Source organism: Pan paniscus, chromosome 19, assembly GCF_029289425.2.
Source record: "Pan paniscus chromosome 19, NHGRI_mPanPan1-v2.0_pri, whole genome shotgun sequence".
NCBI lineage: Eukaryota > Metazoa > Chordata > Mammalia > Primates > Hominidae > Pan > Pan paniscus.
In genome coordinates, this window is record NC_073268.2 from 19,864,722 (window position 1) to 19,880,495 (window position 15,774).

General features: G+C 54.6%; 1 protein-coding gene across 1 annotated transcript; it reads left to right on the top strand.

The window, feature by feature from the left end:
* The first annotated feature begins 252 nt into the window (after positions 1-252).
* Positions 253-8,581, top strand: C1QL1 (complement C1q like 1). Its single transcript, XM_008954942.4, has 2 exons — positions 253-1,131; positions 7,907-8,581. Exons 1-2 carry the CDS (start codon positions 535-537, stop codon positions 8,084-8,086), a joined length of 777 nt encoding a protein of 258 aa, XP_008953190.2. The 5' UTR covers positions 253-534; the 3' UTR covers positions 8,087-8,581.
* Positions 8,582-15,774: the final 7,193 nt, after the last annotated feature.

The following is a 15,774-nucleotide window of genomic DNA, read 5'->3' on the forward strand; positions in this document are numbered from 1 at the left end:
CAGTCTCTTCTTTCCTCTCCCTGCTCCCACCCGGGGTCTCCGCGGCCCCGCCCCCTTATGGCCCGCCCCCCTTATGCCCCGCCCACCTCGAGGCGCCCGCGGCCCAATTAGGCGCCGGCCCCGCCCGCAGCCCCACCCCTAGTGAGCCCAGAGCCGCGCGGAGCTGGAGGGGCGGGGCCCGGCCGAGGGGGCGGTGGCCCCGGCGCGAGGAGGCGGGAGGAGTCAGGCGGGAGGCTGCAGGCGGGAGGCGGGAGGCGGGAGGCGGCGGCCGCGGCGCTCAGTCCGGCAGCGCAGCAGGAGGGAGGCGCGAGGCAGGAGCCGGCGGCTGGGCTCCGCAGCGCAGCCAGCGCAGCGCGGCGCCCCGGGCCCGGCCCCATGCCCGCAGCCCCGCCGGACCGTCCTTGAGCGCGGGCGCCTAGCCCGCGCCCCCTGCCCGCCGGCACCATTGCCCCGACGGCGCGGCCGGGCGGCCCGGCGCTCCCCAGGCTCCGCGCGGGCCGAAAGACGCTGCTAGCGGCCGCCGCGGGTGTGGTGATGCTGCTGGTGCTGGTGGTGCTCATCCCCGTGCTGGTGAGCTCGGGCGGCCCGGACGGCCACTATGAGATGCTGGGCACCTGCCGCATGGTGTGCGACCCCTACCCCGCGCGGGGCCCCGGCGCCGGCGCGCGGACCGACGGCGGCGACGCCCTGAGCGAGCAGAGCGGCGCGCCCCCGCCTTCCACGCTGGTGCAGGGCCCCCAGGGGAAGCCGGGCCGCACCGGCAAGCCCGGCCCTCCGGGGCCTCCCGGGGACCCAGGTCCTCCCGGCCCTGTGGGGCCGCCGGGGGAGAAGGGTGAGCCAGGCAAGCCGGGCCCTCCGGGGCTGCCGGGCGCGGGGGGCAGCGGCGCCATCAGCACTGCCACCTACACCACGGTGCCGCGCGTGGCCTTCTACGCCGGCCTCAAGAACCCCCACGAGGGTTATGAGGTACTCAAGTTTGACGACGTGGTCACCAACCTAGGCAACAACTACGACGCGGCCAGCGGCAAGTTTACGTGCAACATTCCCGGCACCTACTTTTTCACCTACCATGTCCTCATGCGCGGCGGCGACGGCACCAGTATGTGGGCAGACCTCTGCAAGAATGGCCAGGTGGGCCAGGCGGGGGCATGGGGCTGGGCTGGGCCCAGGGCACCCAGGGAGCCCGGGGCAAATGGGTACCTGATCGGAGTTGGCGGGGGCGCTAGGCGGACGCAGGTGGAGATCCCACCCCACAGCGGCCCCGCTTGGTCATCACGTGTGGGGATGGTCGGAGCCAGCGGACATCGCCGATCCTCAGTTCCTGGGTTCCCGCTCCAAGACAGACGCTGCTGGGCACCGTCTGGAACGCTACTGGAAATGCGGGAAATGAACCCAACTAGTCAGAGCGCAGGGCTCCCAGGTGCACGGACTTGCCCTTGGGGGCTTGCCCCTTGGGAAGTGGATTCGGGCCGACACCAGCGGGCGATAAGGGGAGGGCAAGGATGGGCTCTGGCGTATGGAACAGGGAGAAGCAGCATCCGCGCCCGCGGGCGCCTAGGCGCGTGGCCATGGGCGCGAGCGGAGAAGGCTGGCTGCAGGAAATGTTTGGGGCACAAAGGCAAAGGGAGCCCGGTGCTTACAGCCCTGGCTGCAGTGCCTCCCCTGCCCTCGAGAAGGGACCATTGGGCGAATCTGACACCCTTTGCAAAATCCGGGAGTTGGGGAGCTGTTTCCCACTGTAGCAGAGCTTCCCCAAAAAGAAGGCAGTCTGGGGGGCGGGGGAGTTTTTCCTCCTGAGGCGGGGAGGGGGTGGGGGGTGGGGGGGGGTGGAAGAGATGGAAACTCCCCCTCCTCTTGGTCTCCCAGCTCCAGCCCCTCCTGACTCTGGAGTGTGTGGGGTCCTCTCCATTCTCCGTCCCCATCTCAGACGCTGCAGCTGGAAAGCACTGAGTGTGTCGGGGACTCTGGTACCGGGACTCGCATGTGCGTGTAGCTCTCCTTGGAATGGCCGACCCCAGGACCAACCTCCACCCAGCCCCGCCCTGGGGTGACAATTTTAGCCAGCTCTCTTGATACCACCTCCCTTCCCAGTGCTCTCACTCGTGGTGGCCTGTGACCTGGGGGTGTGGTCAGGCTGAGCATTCTCTTCGAAGAAGGGGACCACTGGTCAGAACTAAAGCTGAGCTAGTGGAAGTTGAGAAGGAATCTCTCACGATTAAGATACAAGACCTTGTTGGAACCCTTCCCACAGCAGTACTGCCCTGAGGCTCTGCCAGCCTGCGGGTCTGCAAGTCTTAGGGGCAGAGACAGGGGCAGGCAGGCAAAGTGAGCAGATAGCCTGCCAGGTGCTTATAAGTCAGCCCTTCTTCTCTTTCCTCTGCCTGGCTGCTGCCCCGCCAACACCTTTTCTCTGGTTTCTGCCTCTCCCCTGCCTCTTTCTTCTATTTTGCTGTTTCTTGTCCATCTCTCTCCTGTGTCTGCCTTTTCCATCTCTCCCTGGGTTTCTGGCCTCTCCTCCCCGGATCTAACCCCACTCTTCTCTATTCCTTGTATGTCTCTCTTTCCCACGTGTGTCTATCAGACATCCCCGTGTCTCTCCTCTTTGTCCTTGGTTCCTGACCAAATGGGAGGCCCCAGTATCCAGCAAAGGCTCATTCTGCAGACAGCCCCATGATTCCCCCTATTAATCACCAATAAGGGATGCAGCAATGTCACCTTCATCAATGGAATGTCTTCCTTTCCCAAAGAACTTTGGGCTGACACAGAGCTGAGGTTTCAGGGGATTGGCAGCTTGCCTGGATAGGGAGGCAGTCATTGGGCCACAGGTTGGCCCTAGACCCTGCACCACCTCAGGAAGTCCCAGCAGGTCCCCAGAGATGAGGCAAGAAGAGGCCCCGGAGACGCTATGTGCTTAGAATGGGGAACTTGCTTCAGTCACTGGGAGGTAAAACCATCTCAAAAGCTCCTTTTCCCTCCAGCAGGGGCAGGGTGTTGACAGAGTCTGATGAAGGGGTGCTCACTGGAGATGGGACCACAGGCTAGTAGGAAAAAAGGAGGTGGCTTTAACTAGGGGTTTCAAAGGCCCAGCACTTTAATAGTTATTCAGACCAGCCCCCTCAAAAGAAAACCAGGAGAGGCTGGGCCTGGTGGCTCACGTCTGTAATCCCAGCACTTTGGGAGGCTGAGGCAGATGGATCAACTGAGGTCAGGGGTTTGAGACCATCCTGGCCAACACAGCGAAACACCGTCTCTATTAAAAATACAAACATTAGGCCAGGCACAGTGGCTCACGCCTGTAATCCCAGCACTTTGGGAGGCCGAGGCGAGTGGATCACGAGGTCAGGAGATCAAGACCATCCTGGCTAACACGGTGAAACCCCATCTCTACTAAAAATACAAAAAATTAGCCGGGCGTGGTGGCGGGCACCTGTAGTCCCAGCTACTTGGGAGGCTAAGGCGGGAGAATGGTGTGAACCCGGGAGGCGGAGCTTGCAGTGAGCTGAGATCACGCCACTGTACTACAGCCTGGGTGACAGAGCGAGACTCCGTCTCAAAAAAAAAATAAATACAAACATTAGCTGGGCGTGATGGTGCATGCCTGTAATCTCAGTTAGTCGGGAGGCTGAGGCAAGAGAATAACTTGAACCCAGGAGGCAGAGGTTGCAATGAGGTGAGATCTCGCCACTGTACTCTAGCCTGGGCAACAGAGTGAGACTCTTTCTCAAAAAAAAAAAAAGAAAAGAAAAGAAAAGATAAAAATGAAAAGAAAAGAAAACCAGGAGAAATAGTGGGGCCCATAGCCCCCTCTCCCATGTCCTTTATGACTTCTTCCAAATTGCCCAAGAGGCTCATTTGATCTCACTAGCCATCCCACTTGTTAGTTTTGAGCCCCTACTAGGAGCCAGATTTGAGGCTTTGTAGGAGCTCAGTCCACTTGCCCTCCAAGACCCCATGGCCTATGCAGGGGGAACATTCATAACATACAATCACACGCCCCAACGAATACTGTGTTAAAGGTGGGCTGGGAGCCCAGCTGATGACTTTGGTCCCCAAATGTGTTGGCTGGGAGGGAGTGCTTCAGTAGGGCCTACCCTGGTGCAGACCAACCTGATGCAGGGGGAGAAGATGGTGAACCTTGGTCTGCAAGGTGAGGAGATACCACAAGGGAGAATATAAAAGGTCAAGTGTAGGGGAAAGCCAGCTCAGAGGTGGACAAGGACATTTAAATAAGCAGAGAAAAAAATGGCAGGGCCAGACAATGGATGGGAACAAAAGAGAGAAGCTTGTATCTCCTGTGACTTCAGAACCAGGGGCCACCCTGAGCACTGCGCTTTTCCTTCCTGGCTTCCTGCCTGTAGAGAGGCTTCCAGAATTTCTTTAGGGAGGCAGAGCTGAATCTGGGCTCTGCCTCCTCTCCGGGCAAGTTCGGGATAGGGAGCACCACCTTCATGCCTGGCACTGAGGCTCCCTCTGTCCTTATCTGAGGCCCACTGGCCCCAGTCCTTAGGGGTAGCCTTGCATCAGCACCCCTGATGGCACCAAGTCCTGGCCATTAGGATGCAAGGAGCCTGGGGAAAGGACTCTGGGTTGGCAGTGGGGCCCTGGGTGTGGTGAGTTGCCTGCAGCTGCCTCCAAGATCCACAGTTCAGGTGGGTTGGAGAGGACACAAAATTAATAAACTGGGCAGGGGGCTTTGTGAGGATGTGCCAGGGCCTGTGGTCAGGGTGCTGCTTATCCAGGGTAGGAGGCTGTGGGGAGGTGAGTATCACCAATGGGCCAGGGGTTTGACAACAGAATCTGAGTGTGGCAAGAGGTGCTGGCATATATAAATTGAAGGTGGTGGTATAAAGACCTAAGAAGGCTGTGCACAGTGGCTCACGCCTGTAATCCCAGCACTTTGGGAGGCTGAGGCGGGTGGATCACCAGAGGTCAGGAGTTTGAGACCAGCCTGTCCAACATGGTGAAACCCTGTCTCTACTAAAAATACAAAAAATATATAGCCGGGTGTGGTGGTGGGTGCCTGTAATTCCAGTTACTCGGGAGGCTGAGGTAGGAGGATCACTTGAACCTGGGAAGTGGAAGTTGCAGTGAGCCAATATCGCACCACTGCACTCCATCCTGGGTGACAGAGCAAGACTCTGTCTCAAAAAAGAAAAAAGACCTAAGGAGATCAGCCTCTCCCCTGGTGGTGGCAGATGGCCCCCTGGCTATCCTTTCTGGCCCCTAATACCTTTCACAACACAGAGCACAGTGCCTGGCACAGTGGGAATGCAGTTAATGTATGTATGAAAATGCAAGTGTCCCCCATGGGCCAGGCTGGCTCCCCTATGGGAGCCACATCTGTACACCCAAGACCCCAGCATTGATCTGAGGGCAGGAACATGTTTCCTGGATGCCCTCTCACCCAGTTCCCTTGGTCAGACCATTGCCTCAGTTTCCCCTCCTGGCAGCCCTTGAGGAGCTGATTATACAGCGCTCCCTCATAACAAGGCCCAAACCTGCTTTCCTGCTTCCTTGGCAACCTCATTTCCCCACACTTCCCCTTGGACCCCGGGAGGAGCTGCAGGCCTCAACTGTCTCCAGTCAGGCAGAGAATTGGGACCCCTGGGTTCCATTCTTGGATCCCCCACCATCTAAGGATGGAAGGGCATAAATTCTCTCTGCCTCCATGGATAATTAGGATAATTACGGCAACAATCATGGTGATGAATAAATAATAAACTTAAGCATAACAGTTCTGATGCAGTCACATCACCAGGAGATTCCTGATGACAGATGACTCTGTTCCAATGGATTTGGCTATTAAGGAGCACACTGTTTTAATGAGTTAAGGCTAAATTAATCTGGGCAATAAAAATAATTGTTATTAGTAGTAATTTATTAGCAAAGATAATGAAATGCATGTGTAATAATAAATACTACCAGGATTAGGGCTCAGGGAACAATACCGAAGTTGGCTGTTTGCTTTCAGCTCTTCCCTAATAACTCAAAGCCCCATCAAGATCTAATGTTTTTTTTTTTCTTTATCATCAAAAGACTTTTACAGAGGTGGCAGTGGTGAGGCAAAGTCTTCTCATCCATTTTCTAGACAGAGAAACTGAGCTCCTTGGCAGACAGCATCTCCCCCTTCATTTATTCCCTCCCACCTTTAACGAGACCAGTTTTCCCAGCTAAGCACACAAAGAGATTCTTCTCAGGTTGGGAAGAAGAGGTTGAGGGAAAAGAAGGGGCTGGAGATGGGCTTTAAAGGGAGGCCCTCATGCAAATATGTCGGGTCCTCTTCATTGCAGCATCGCGGCTGAGTCAGCAGCTCTGGCACAGCTGACCTGCAGTGCTGCCTCCAGCCCAGGAGAGAGGATGGGCCCCTCCCCTAATTTGGCTTGGTTCTACCCAGACTTCAGCCCTGGGAGTTGGGATGGTAAGCTGCCTTCAGTGAAGGGACAGGATAGAGAGGGGCCGTGGAGAAACCTGGCTGAGAGAACTCCACTCAGTGCAGCCTCCCCACACCACAAGCCACAGTCCTGGAGAGGGCGCTTCTCTTCCATGTCTCTACCCAGGATACCCTGGAGAGGCCCCGATCCTCAAACTCAGGACTTATGTTTCCATACCTGTTAGCGGAATGTCTGTAGATCATTCGTTCACCACCACACAATCTCTCTCTCTCTCTCTTTTTTTTTTTTTTGAGACTGAGTCTCACTATGTCGCCCAGGCTGGAGCGCAGTGGCATGATCTCGGCTCACTGCAGCCTCCATTTCCCAGGTTCAAGTGATTCTCCTGCCTCAGCCTCCCCAGGAGCTGGGATTACAGGCGTGCCACTATGCCTAGCTAATTTTTGTATTTTTAGTAGAGATGGGGGTCTCACCATATTGGCCAGGCTGGTCTCGAACTCCTGACCTCAAATGATCCACCTGCCTGGGCCTCCCAAAGTGCTGGGATCACAGGCATGAGCCACCGTACGCAGCCATCACACAATCTCTTATGATTATAGTCAGAGCCCCCAAAAGTGACGGCAGGCCCCAAGCCCAAATGCTGGTGCTCCCTTGACCCATTATCCTGCCTGTCCCTCCCCATCCCCCATCAAGGCAGGGACCAGCAAGGATGTCACATCAGACTGAGAATCCCAGAGGGAAGTAAGGCCTGGATTCCCTTCTTCCCCCCCAGTTCCTTTCTACCACCCTGAGGTGAGACAGGAGGAGCTACAATCCTCTTTGGGTGGGTAGTGACAGGTACATAGCTACAGCTCCATGGAGGCTGGCACCCAGGCCCCTTCTAAACTCTGGGAGGGGAAAGCATTACCAGGCCTTCTGTCTCACTGCTGCAGCAGGAGAGACTCTGGAATGCACTTCAGACCAAAGACCTGGCCCTGGTTCCAGGGTGGTTGCTGACTGGCAGCCTGGCATTGGTCCAGCTGCCTGACCTGTGGGGCCAAGGTGTGCCCTTGTGTCCATCCACTGACATAAGATCCAGCGGGTGTGGCTGAAACGATGGCATCATTATGAAAGCAGAGAGGAAGGAATGATGAGAGTAGGGAAGGCCCTCCATTCCCTGGAGGTCCAGAGAATTCCTCTTTGCAAGGACAGGCTTCCAGGCTTCCTGGAGGTATTGAGGTTCTCAGCCAGCTGGAGGGAAAGCCCTATAAGAGTTAAGGAGGAAGACTCTGCCTTGACTCCCAATTCAGGCCCAGATCAGACCTGCCCTAGAAATCCAGGGATCCTCTCTGCCCCTTTCCTGAAACAAGTTCTGTATGATTGGAAGGGGGCGGGGGAGGGGGAGCGTGGCAGGGATGAGGCGAGGCTGGAGGCCAGGTTTCTGGGTCTGCTGATCCTCCCCCACGGGACTGCCTCACCTCCCTCCCTTCTCATCCTCTCTCTCCTCTCGCCCTCCCTCCCGTGTCCCCCACCCGCAGGTGCGGGCCAGTGCTATTGCCCAGGACGCGGACCAGAACTACGACTACGCCAGCAACAGCGTGATCCTGCACCTGGACGCCGGCGACGAGGTCTTCATCAAACTGGATGGAGGCAAAGCACACGGCGGCAACAGCAACAAATACAGCACGTTCTCTGGCTTCATCATCTACTCCGACTGAGCTCCCCACGTCTCCCTCCACCCACGTCCCTCACCCGCCGGGGTCCCCTCCGGGCGGGGCAGACGATGACTCGCCCCTCGCCCACCCGCTCGCTGCCCGGCCCTCCCCGGCTATGACGCCCCCGGCCAGTGCTCAACACCGCCTGGGCCACAGCTAGGCCCTCCCACCGGCTCGCTGCAGAGCCGGGCCCAGCGCGCCCTGTCCCCGTGCCAGGGAACCGGGGTTGACCGCCCCCGCCCAGCCCGCGCTATATATTTGTACAATAGGACTGTTTACTGCCCACCTCCGCCTGCCAGCCCACCCCAGCCTGGGGAGAGGTCGCGGCGGCGGGTTTGCTTCCTGCGCTCTGAGATGAGCTGCCCTCGGCTCCCTCCGGGGTGGCGCGCCCGGGGGAGGGGGGAGTTGGGGGCTGGATAGCTTCCCAGCACCCTCAGAGCCCCCGCCCGGCTGTGCCCCGTCTGACCAAAGCTATAATAAAAACATTTTCACCCCGCAGGGGTTTCAGTCTGTACCCTGGGGAGGGCTGCGGGAGGCGACGGTGGACCGTGCCCTCCTCCAGATTAGGAAGGGGTCTGGTGGAAGTTTCTAGGGGAAACCAGGTGCCAGAGCCAGAGCTACTCCAAGAAGAAGTTGCCAAAGGGCCTAAAGCCCACCACAACCCAAGTGGGCCTGGGCAGCTGGGATGGGAAGCAGCCCAGTTACTTCATCATCTTCCATGGTGGACACATTCCTTTTTTTTTAGACGGAGTCTCGCTCTGTTGCCAGGCTGGAGTGCAATGGCAAGATCTCGGCTCACTGCAACCTCCGCCTCCCGGGTTCAAGCGATTCTCCTGCCTCAGCCTCCCGAGTAGCTGGGAATACAGGCGCACACCACCACGCCCAGCTAATTTTTGTATTTTTAGTAGAGATGGGGTTTCACCATGTTGGCCAGGCTGGTCTCAATCTCCTGACCTCGTGATCCGCCTGCCTCAGCCTCCCAAAGTGCTGGGATTACAGGCGTGAGCCTCGCTGAAAGTGGCATCAGCATTCCACAGGCACAGGTGATCTTTAAACTGGGAGACCTAGGTCCGGCTCTGGGCCACCGTGTATGATCCTGGGCAAGTCACTTCTTCCAACGCAATTTAGGATTAGTGACAGCCATAGAAAGGAACATCCTTTGGACTAAAGGCTGGTTGACCTAGGTCTACGCACTTGACCTCTGTGCCTCGGTTTCCTCATCAATAAACGTAGGAGACCTACCTCACTTGATTGAGGATTCGTGAGGTATATTGTTATGTGCTCAATAAACATAGCTTTTATTATTTATCTATAACTGTTGCAAAATGCTTTCAAGTATGTCATCTCAAGTTTTCCAAACAGCCCTGGAAGGTTGGACCTAGATTTTATTCTTGCAGGGAGGTTAAATATCTTGCTTACATAGTTTCTAAGTTCTGTGATTGCACTTGAAAATCCAAGACATGGCCACGCGCGGTGGCTCACACTTGTAATCCCAGCACTTTGGGAAGCCGAGGTGGGAGGATCACCCAAGGTCAAGAGTTTGAGGCCAGCCTAGCCAACATGGTGAAACCCTGTCTCTACTAAAAATACAAAAATTAGTTAGGCGTGGTGGCAGGCACCTGTAATCCCAGCTACTTGGGAGGCTGAGGCAGGAGAATAACTGGAATCCTGGAGGTGGAGGCTGCAGTGAGCTGAGATCACGCCATTGCACTCCAGCCTAGGCAACAGAGCAAGACTCCATCTCAAAAAAAGAAAAAAAGAAAGAAAGAAAATCCAAGACATACCAAGTCCCCTTACTCCACCACTGCCATCCTCACTTCCTATAACTGGAGGCCATGTCACACAGGGCATTTCTAGATAACAATAGCTAATATTGAGAGAGCACCCATTATATGTCAGGTACTATGTAAGAACTTTATAAATATTATCTCACGGATATGTGTGCAGGGGTGGGCAGTAGATCTACAGGAAATTATCTCATGCCCTTTAAAATTATGCTGTTATTTTATCCATTTTAGGTGAGGAAACTGAGGCTCAGAGAGGTTAAGCAACTTGCCAAGATCACAGAGCTAAAAACAGGCAAATGCCAGTATTTGAACCAAAGATAATGCTCTTACCTGGTACACCATATTTCAGAGTTGGGATCTCCAAAGCAGATCTGAGGATGGCACCAGGGCAGCCTGAGCCCAGCCCTTCCACTTCCACCCCAACCCTGCAGATGCCTGATGTATTTACAAGCATCTGCCCTGGGCGGCAGCCATGGAGTGAGCCTCTTGGAGAATCCCAAGGCTCTACATTGAGGAAAGGTCCCATCTGGCTTCCCCTCCCCAGTCTAGCTCAGCTGGAGAGACAGGAAGGAGGGGTGGCCTCCCTCCTGGCCAGGCCTCATGTATAGACCCTTGTCATGGCTGGCAGACTTGAATGACTTTCTTTATCCTCCCTTCTCTTCCCTACTTCCCCCACTGCCAGCTGTGGCCATTTAATAAAATTAGCTTAATGCTTGTTCCTTCCCTGTGGGGTCTGGAGATTGAAATCTGCGGGTCCCCACAAACCCAATAAAACCCCTGGCAGGTCTGGCTAGAATGAGAGTCTTGGTGGGAAGAGTGATTAGATTAGAAGGCACTCCTCTGGCCCCCCAGTGCTTCCCACAGCCCCAGGTTCTCTAATAGCCATTTGGGCCTGGAATTACCCAGCCACCACACCTGAGGGCCTCCCCACCTTTCCCAGAGGCCACTGGGACTGATCTATGACCTCTGTTACAAGAAAAGCCATGTTAATCTTTTCTGTAGTGCGTGCAGGCTGGCTGGCTGGCTGGCCTGGTTTCTTTTCTTTCTGGTAACTTGACAATCCTCATGTCATTCTGAGAGATGGGGCTAACATCTCCATTTTGTAGGTGAAGAAATCAGTCTGAAGAAGATTCGTGACTTGCTCACGGTCATGCAGTAACGCTGTGGCACAGCTGGGGCTGGACTGAAGCCAAGGACTTTTTTGACCTTTGAAGGGCACCAGGAGTGTCCTGCAGTGCCAGCTTGCCTGCTGCTTGTCACTCAAGCCACATCCTAGTTGCAGGGGAACCTTCTAGGGAAATGCTCCCCATCAAACAGGGGCTCCTCAAGGGCAAATCTATTTTTTTCCTCAGACTTGGGACACCTGAGGGCAAAGACTATGTCTCCATCATCAGGTTGGGAAGCTTCCTAAAGGTAAGAGGCATATCTTCTCCATCAGACTAGGGGGCCTCAAAGACAAAGATTGTGTTTTCTCTTCAAATCATCAGCTCCTTGAGGGTGGGGTGTGTATCTCCACCCAGACCAGGGATCTGGGGATTCCTAGATGCAAAGACTGGCTTCCACAAGTGGTTCTGAGGGGTAGATACTGTGCTTTTCCTTTTCTTTCTTTCTTTTTTTTTTTTTTTGATAGAGTCTTGCTCTGTCACCCAGGCTGGAGTGCAGTGGCACGATCTCGGCCCACTGCAACCTCCACCTCCAGGGTTCAAGCGATTCTCCTGCCTTAGCCTTCCAAGTAGCTGGGACTACATGCATGCACCACCATGCCTGGCTAATTCTTGTATTTTTAGTAGAGACAAGATATCATCATGTTGGCCAGGCTGGTCTCGAACTCTTGGCCTCAAGTGAGCTGCCCATCTCGGCCTCCCAAAGTGCTGGGATTACAGGCATGAGCCACTGTGCCTGGCCGATACTATGCTTCTTCTATTAAACTAGGACTTTCTGAGAAAGGGACAGTCTCCACCCCCGGACTGGGGGCTGCCTGAAGGAGAGACTGTCTTCTTACCTAACTGTGAGCTCTCTGAGAGCAGAGGCTGTGTCTGTTTTTTCTATTGGGGCTCCCTGAAAGCAGGGCATTTGTCTCCCCCTTCCTCAGTCAGGGTTCTTTTCTGGCACAAGAACATTCCAGGGGGCAGGGCTGTGTGGGTGGTGGGAAGGAGCTGGACAGGCAGAACGGCATGTCCACTCTGGAGGAGAAGCAACAAACCTCCCCAGGCTGCCTCCCCTTTAGGAAGATGTGTGATTAATTAATGAATAATGTCCCTGCCAGGAGGGTTGTGAGGATGGAGGTGCCCCTGGAGCTCTCCCACACGAGAAATGGCAGGCCATCCTGTGTGGAGGCAGCCACCAGCCCTAGGAGCTGGTGCTGCCCTGGTTTCTAAGGTTATGGGGACCAGAGGGGGCAGCAGGCCCACTGCTGGGGGCTGCCCTAATTGGATGACTTTGCAGGAAGGCCAGGCAGGTGTGCCCGGCTCTCCATTTCAGCTTGCTATAGACACATCTGCCATGGTGAGGTCTAAGGGTTAATTGCCTCCCGCGTCACTCCTGGTAACCAATATTTCATTTACTGCTTGGAGGGGAGCTGCCCAGAGAATCAATCCTGGACAAGCATCCAGGAGACAGGGGAACTGGGGAGACCCAGGAGCTGTTTCCTAGAGGAGCTCTGAGCATCAGAGGAGGAGGCAGGAGGTGGAGACCCAGAGAAGGCGGCCAATTGCTCAAAGCTGCTCTGGGTCTCATCTGAGTTCTGCTGACGCTGACAACAGTTCCAGGACCCCCAAGGGCTAGAAGAAAGTTCCAGAGGTCCAGAGGCCGCACTACCCCAGCTAGCTGTGTTGTTGCCCATGCCCTGGTTCCTTCTGCATTTATTTATGTGGATGCCCCCCAGACAAAACTGTAGCAGGTTAGATGCTGTTAATAAGGTTATTTTCACACATGATGACAGTATATTTGAAAAGTGGAACTGAAGGTGTGAGTTCCTCACTCCCTTCTAGGTAATAAACCTTAAAATCCTACTAATGAGGTGATAATGAAGTGGAAGTGAAAAGTCTACACATGTTTGGAACTGGAAGGGATTGGAAGGGATACTGAGAGGGGGCAGCTGGGGGCTGGAGAAAGGGGCCAGAGGGCTACCTACCCCATGCTCTCCATTCATTTGTGCCAGCTGCCAAAATTGAGAATCAATGCCACAGAATGGCCACTCCCATTATGCAGCTCAGAAACACTAAGACCCAGAGAGGAAGCCAAAGTTGACTGGGTTGGTTCAGGGCAGAGCTAGAAAAGGAGACAGCAGGACCCAGTGGACACGCAGGAAATGAAGACAGAAGAACTGGGTTCGGCCGGGTGCAGTGGCTCACGCCTGTAATCCCAGCACTTTGGGAGGCCAAGGCGGGTGGATCACTTGAGGTCAGGAGTTCGAGACAAGCCTGGCCAACATGGTGAAACCCTGTCTCTACTAAAAATACATAAATTAGCTGGGCGTGGTGGTGCACACCTGTAATTCCAGCTACTCCGGAGGCTGAGGCAGAGGAATTGCTTGAACCCGGAGTGGGGTGGTGGTTGCAGTGAGCCAAGTTCATGCCACTGTACTCCAGCCTGGGCAACAGAGGAAAAAAAAAAAAAAAAAAAAAAAGGCAGGGCACAGTGGCTTGCACCTGTAATCCCAGCACTTTGGGAGGCCGAGAAGGGTGGATCACCTGAGGTCAGGAGTTCAAGACTAGCCTGGCCAACATGGTGAAACCCCGTCTCTACTAAAAATACGAAAAATTAGCCGGGCATGGTGATGGTTGCCTGTAATCCCAGCTACTTGGGAGGCTGAGGCAGGAGAATTGTTTGAACCTGGGAGACAGAGATTGCAGTGAGCCGAGATCGTGCCATTGCACTCCAGCCTGGGCAACAAGAGCGAAACTCTGTCTCAAAAAAAAAAAAAAAGAAAAGAAAAGAAAAAGAAAGAGAAGAAAGAATAAGAAATGAAAAAAGAAATAACCCAGATTGGGAATGATTATATGTGGGATTTTAGAAAGAAAGAAAGCTAAGTGTGGTGGCTCACGCCTGTAATTCCAGCACTTCATGAGACTCAGGCAGGAGGATCACTTAAAGCCAGGAATTTGAGACCAGCCTGGGTGGCAAAGCAAGACCTTGTCTCTACAAAAAAGTTATTTAAATTAGCCAGGCATGGTGGCGCAAGCCTGTATTCTCAGCTCCTCAGGAGTCTGAGGTGAGAGGATCACTAGAGTCCAGGAGTTCGAGGCTGCAGTGAGCTATGATAGTGCCGTTGCACCCCAACCTGGATGACAGCTAGACTCTATTTAAAATAAAAATAAAAAAGAAAGAAAGAAACTACCCAGAGAGCAGCTTCTTCAGGGGATGGGGCTCCTGCCTATTCCCAGATGATGAAAGTAAAATTTGAGGGCTCCTTCCCAGGCCTTCAAGGCACAGGCCTTTGCTCCTTCAGTGGTAAGCACTGGCCTGGACTAGGAAAACTGCCTGGGCTAGGATAGTTACAGACCTCTCCCTGCCTCACCAGAGCCAGATATGTGTCTGCTAGGCCCTTGCCTACTCTGTTGTCTGCAGAATGCCTGCTCATTCTTTTTGTTGTTGTTGTTGTTGTTGTTGTTGTTGTTGTTGTTGTTGTGATGGAGTCTCGCTCTGTCACCCAGGCTGGAGTGCAATGGCGCAATCTCAGCTCACTGCAACCTCCACCTCCCGGGATCAAGTGATTCTCCTGCCTCAGCCTCATGAGTAGCTGGGATTACAGGTGCCTGCCACCACGCCCAGCTAATTTTTGTATTTTTAGTAGAGACGGGGTTTCACCAGGTTAGCCAGGCTGGTCTCGAACTCCTGACCTCAGGTAATCCACCCGCCTCAGCCTCCCAAAGTGCACCACCGTGCCCGGCCATGCTTGCTCATTCTTTAAAGCCCAGGCAGATTGGCTGCTCTTTCATGAAGCCTTTCTGCACTCCCGCAGCAGGTCTCTCTCCAAAGGCTCCAAAGCCTCCAAGGCTGGACTGAGCATCTTCCAAGTAGGGCTGTCTCACTCAGTACTGTAACACTGTGCCAGCCACATAATAGCCATTCTACCGTAAGAGCAGTTGTTTCACCATCTCTCACTCTCCTTAAACTTTCACCTTTCTCTGCTGTGATGGATGCTGCGGTGCACTGCCCAGGTCTCCTTCAGAACTGAAGGATCTTGTCCCCGAACTGCAGAGACTGCTGCCAGCAGATGGCTCTTAGCTACCAGCCCCCTTTCAGGATTTCCCCTGCTGATGTGAGCTGCCTTCCTCAATGTCCTGCCCCTTTCTCAGAGCAGCCTGCTTCCCATAACTGATCAGCATGGGTTTTACCTGCCTGGCCCTCCACCCCCTACTCAGGGCAGCTCTGAAGTGTCTTCCCCGCTTCAGAGTTCCCAGTTCAACTTCTCCCTCTGCCCAATCCTGTTTCCTTCTCTTCCACAGGTATTAATTTGGCCAGGTGCAGTGGCTCATGCCTGTAATCTCAACTTTGGGAGGCCAAGGTGGGAGGATTGCTTGAGCCCAGGAGTTTGAGACCAGCCTCTGAGACATAGTGAGACCCCTGTCTCAAAACAAAACAAAACAAAACAAAAACTAGCCAGGCATGATGGTGTGTGCCTGTGGTCCCAGCTATTCAGGAGGCTGAGATGGGAGGATCACTTGGGCCTGGGAGTTCAAGGCTACAGTGAGCAATTGCCACTGCACTCCAGTCTGGGCGACAGAGCGAGACCCTGGCACAAAACAAAACACAGGTGTTAATTCCAAGAGCACGCTCCAATAAACTACCTGCACCCTGATCTCTGTTCCAGGGTCTCTCTACAGAGGACTCAACCTGTGAGACCTACCCCAGTCTCATTCATTCACTGATTCTTTCAGCCAATATCTATTGAGTACCTGC

Coding starts and splice junctions, on each gene's coding strand:
- C1QL1 (XM_008954942.4), top strand. CDS start 535: ATGCTGCTGGTGCTGGTGGTGCTCATCCCCGTGCTGGTGAGCTCGGGC. Junction 1,132..7,906: donor ACCTCTGCAAGAATGGCCAG/GTGGGCCAGGCG, acceptor CCCCACCCGCAG/GTGCGGGCCAGTGCTATTGC.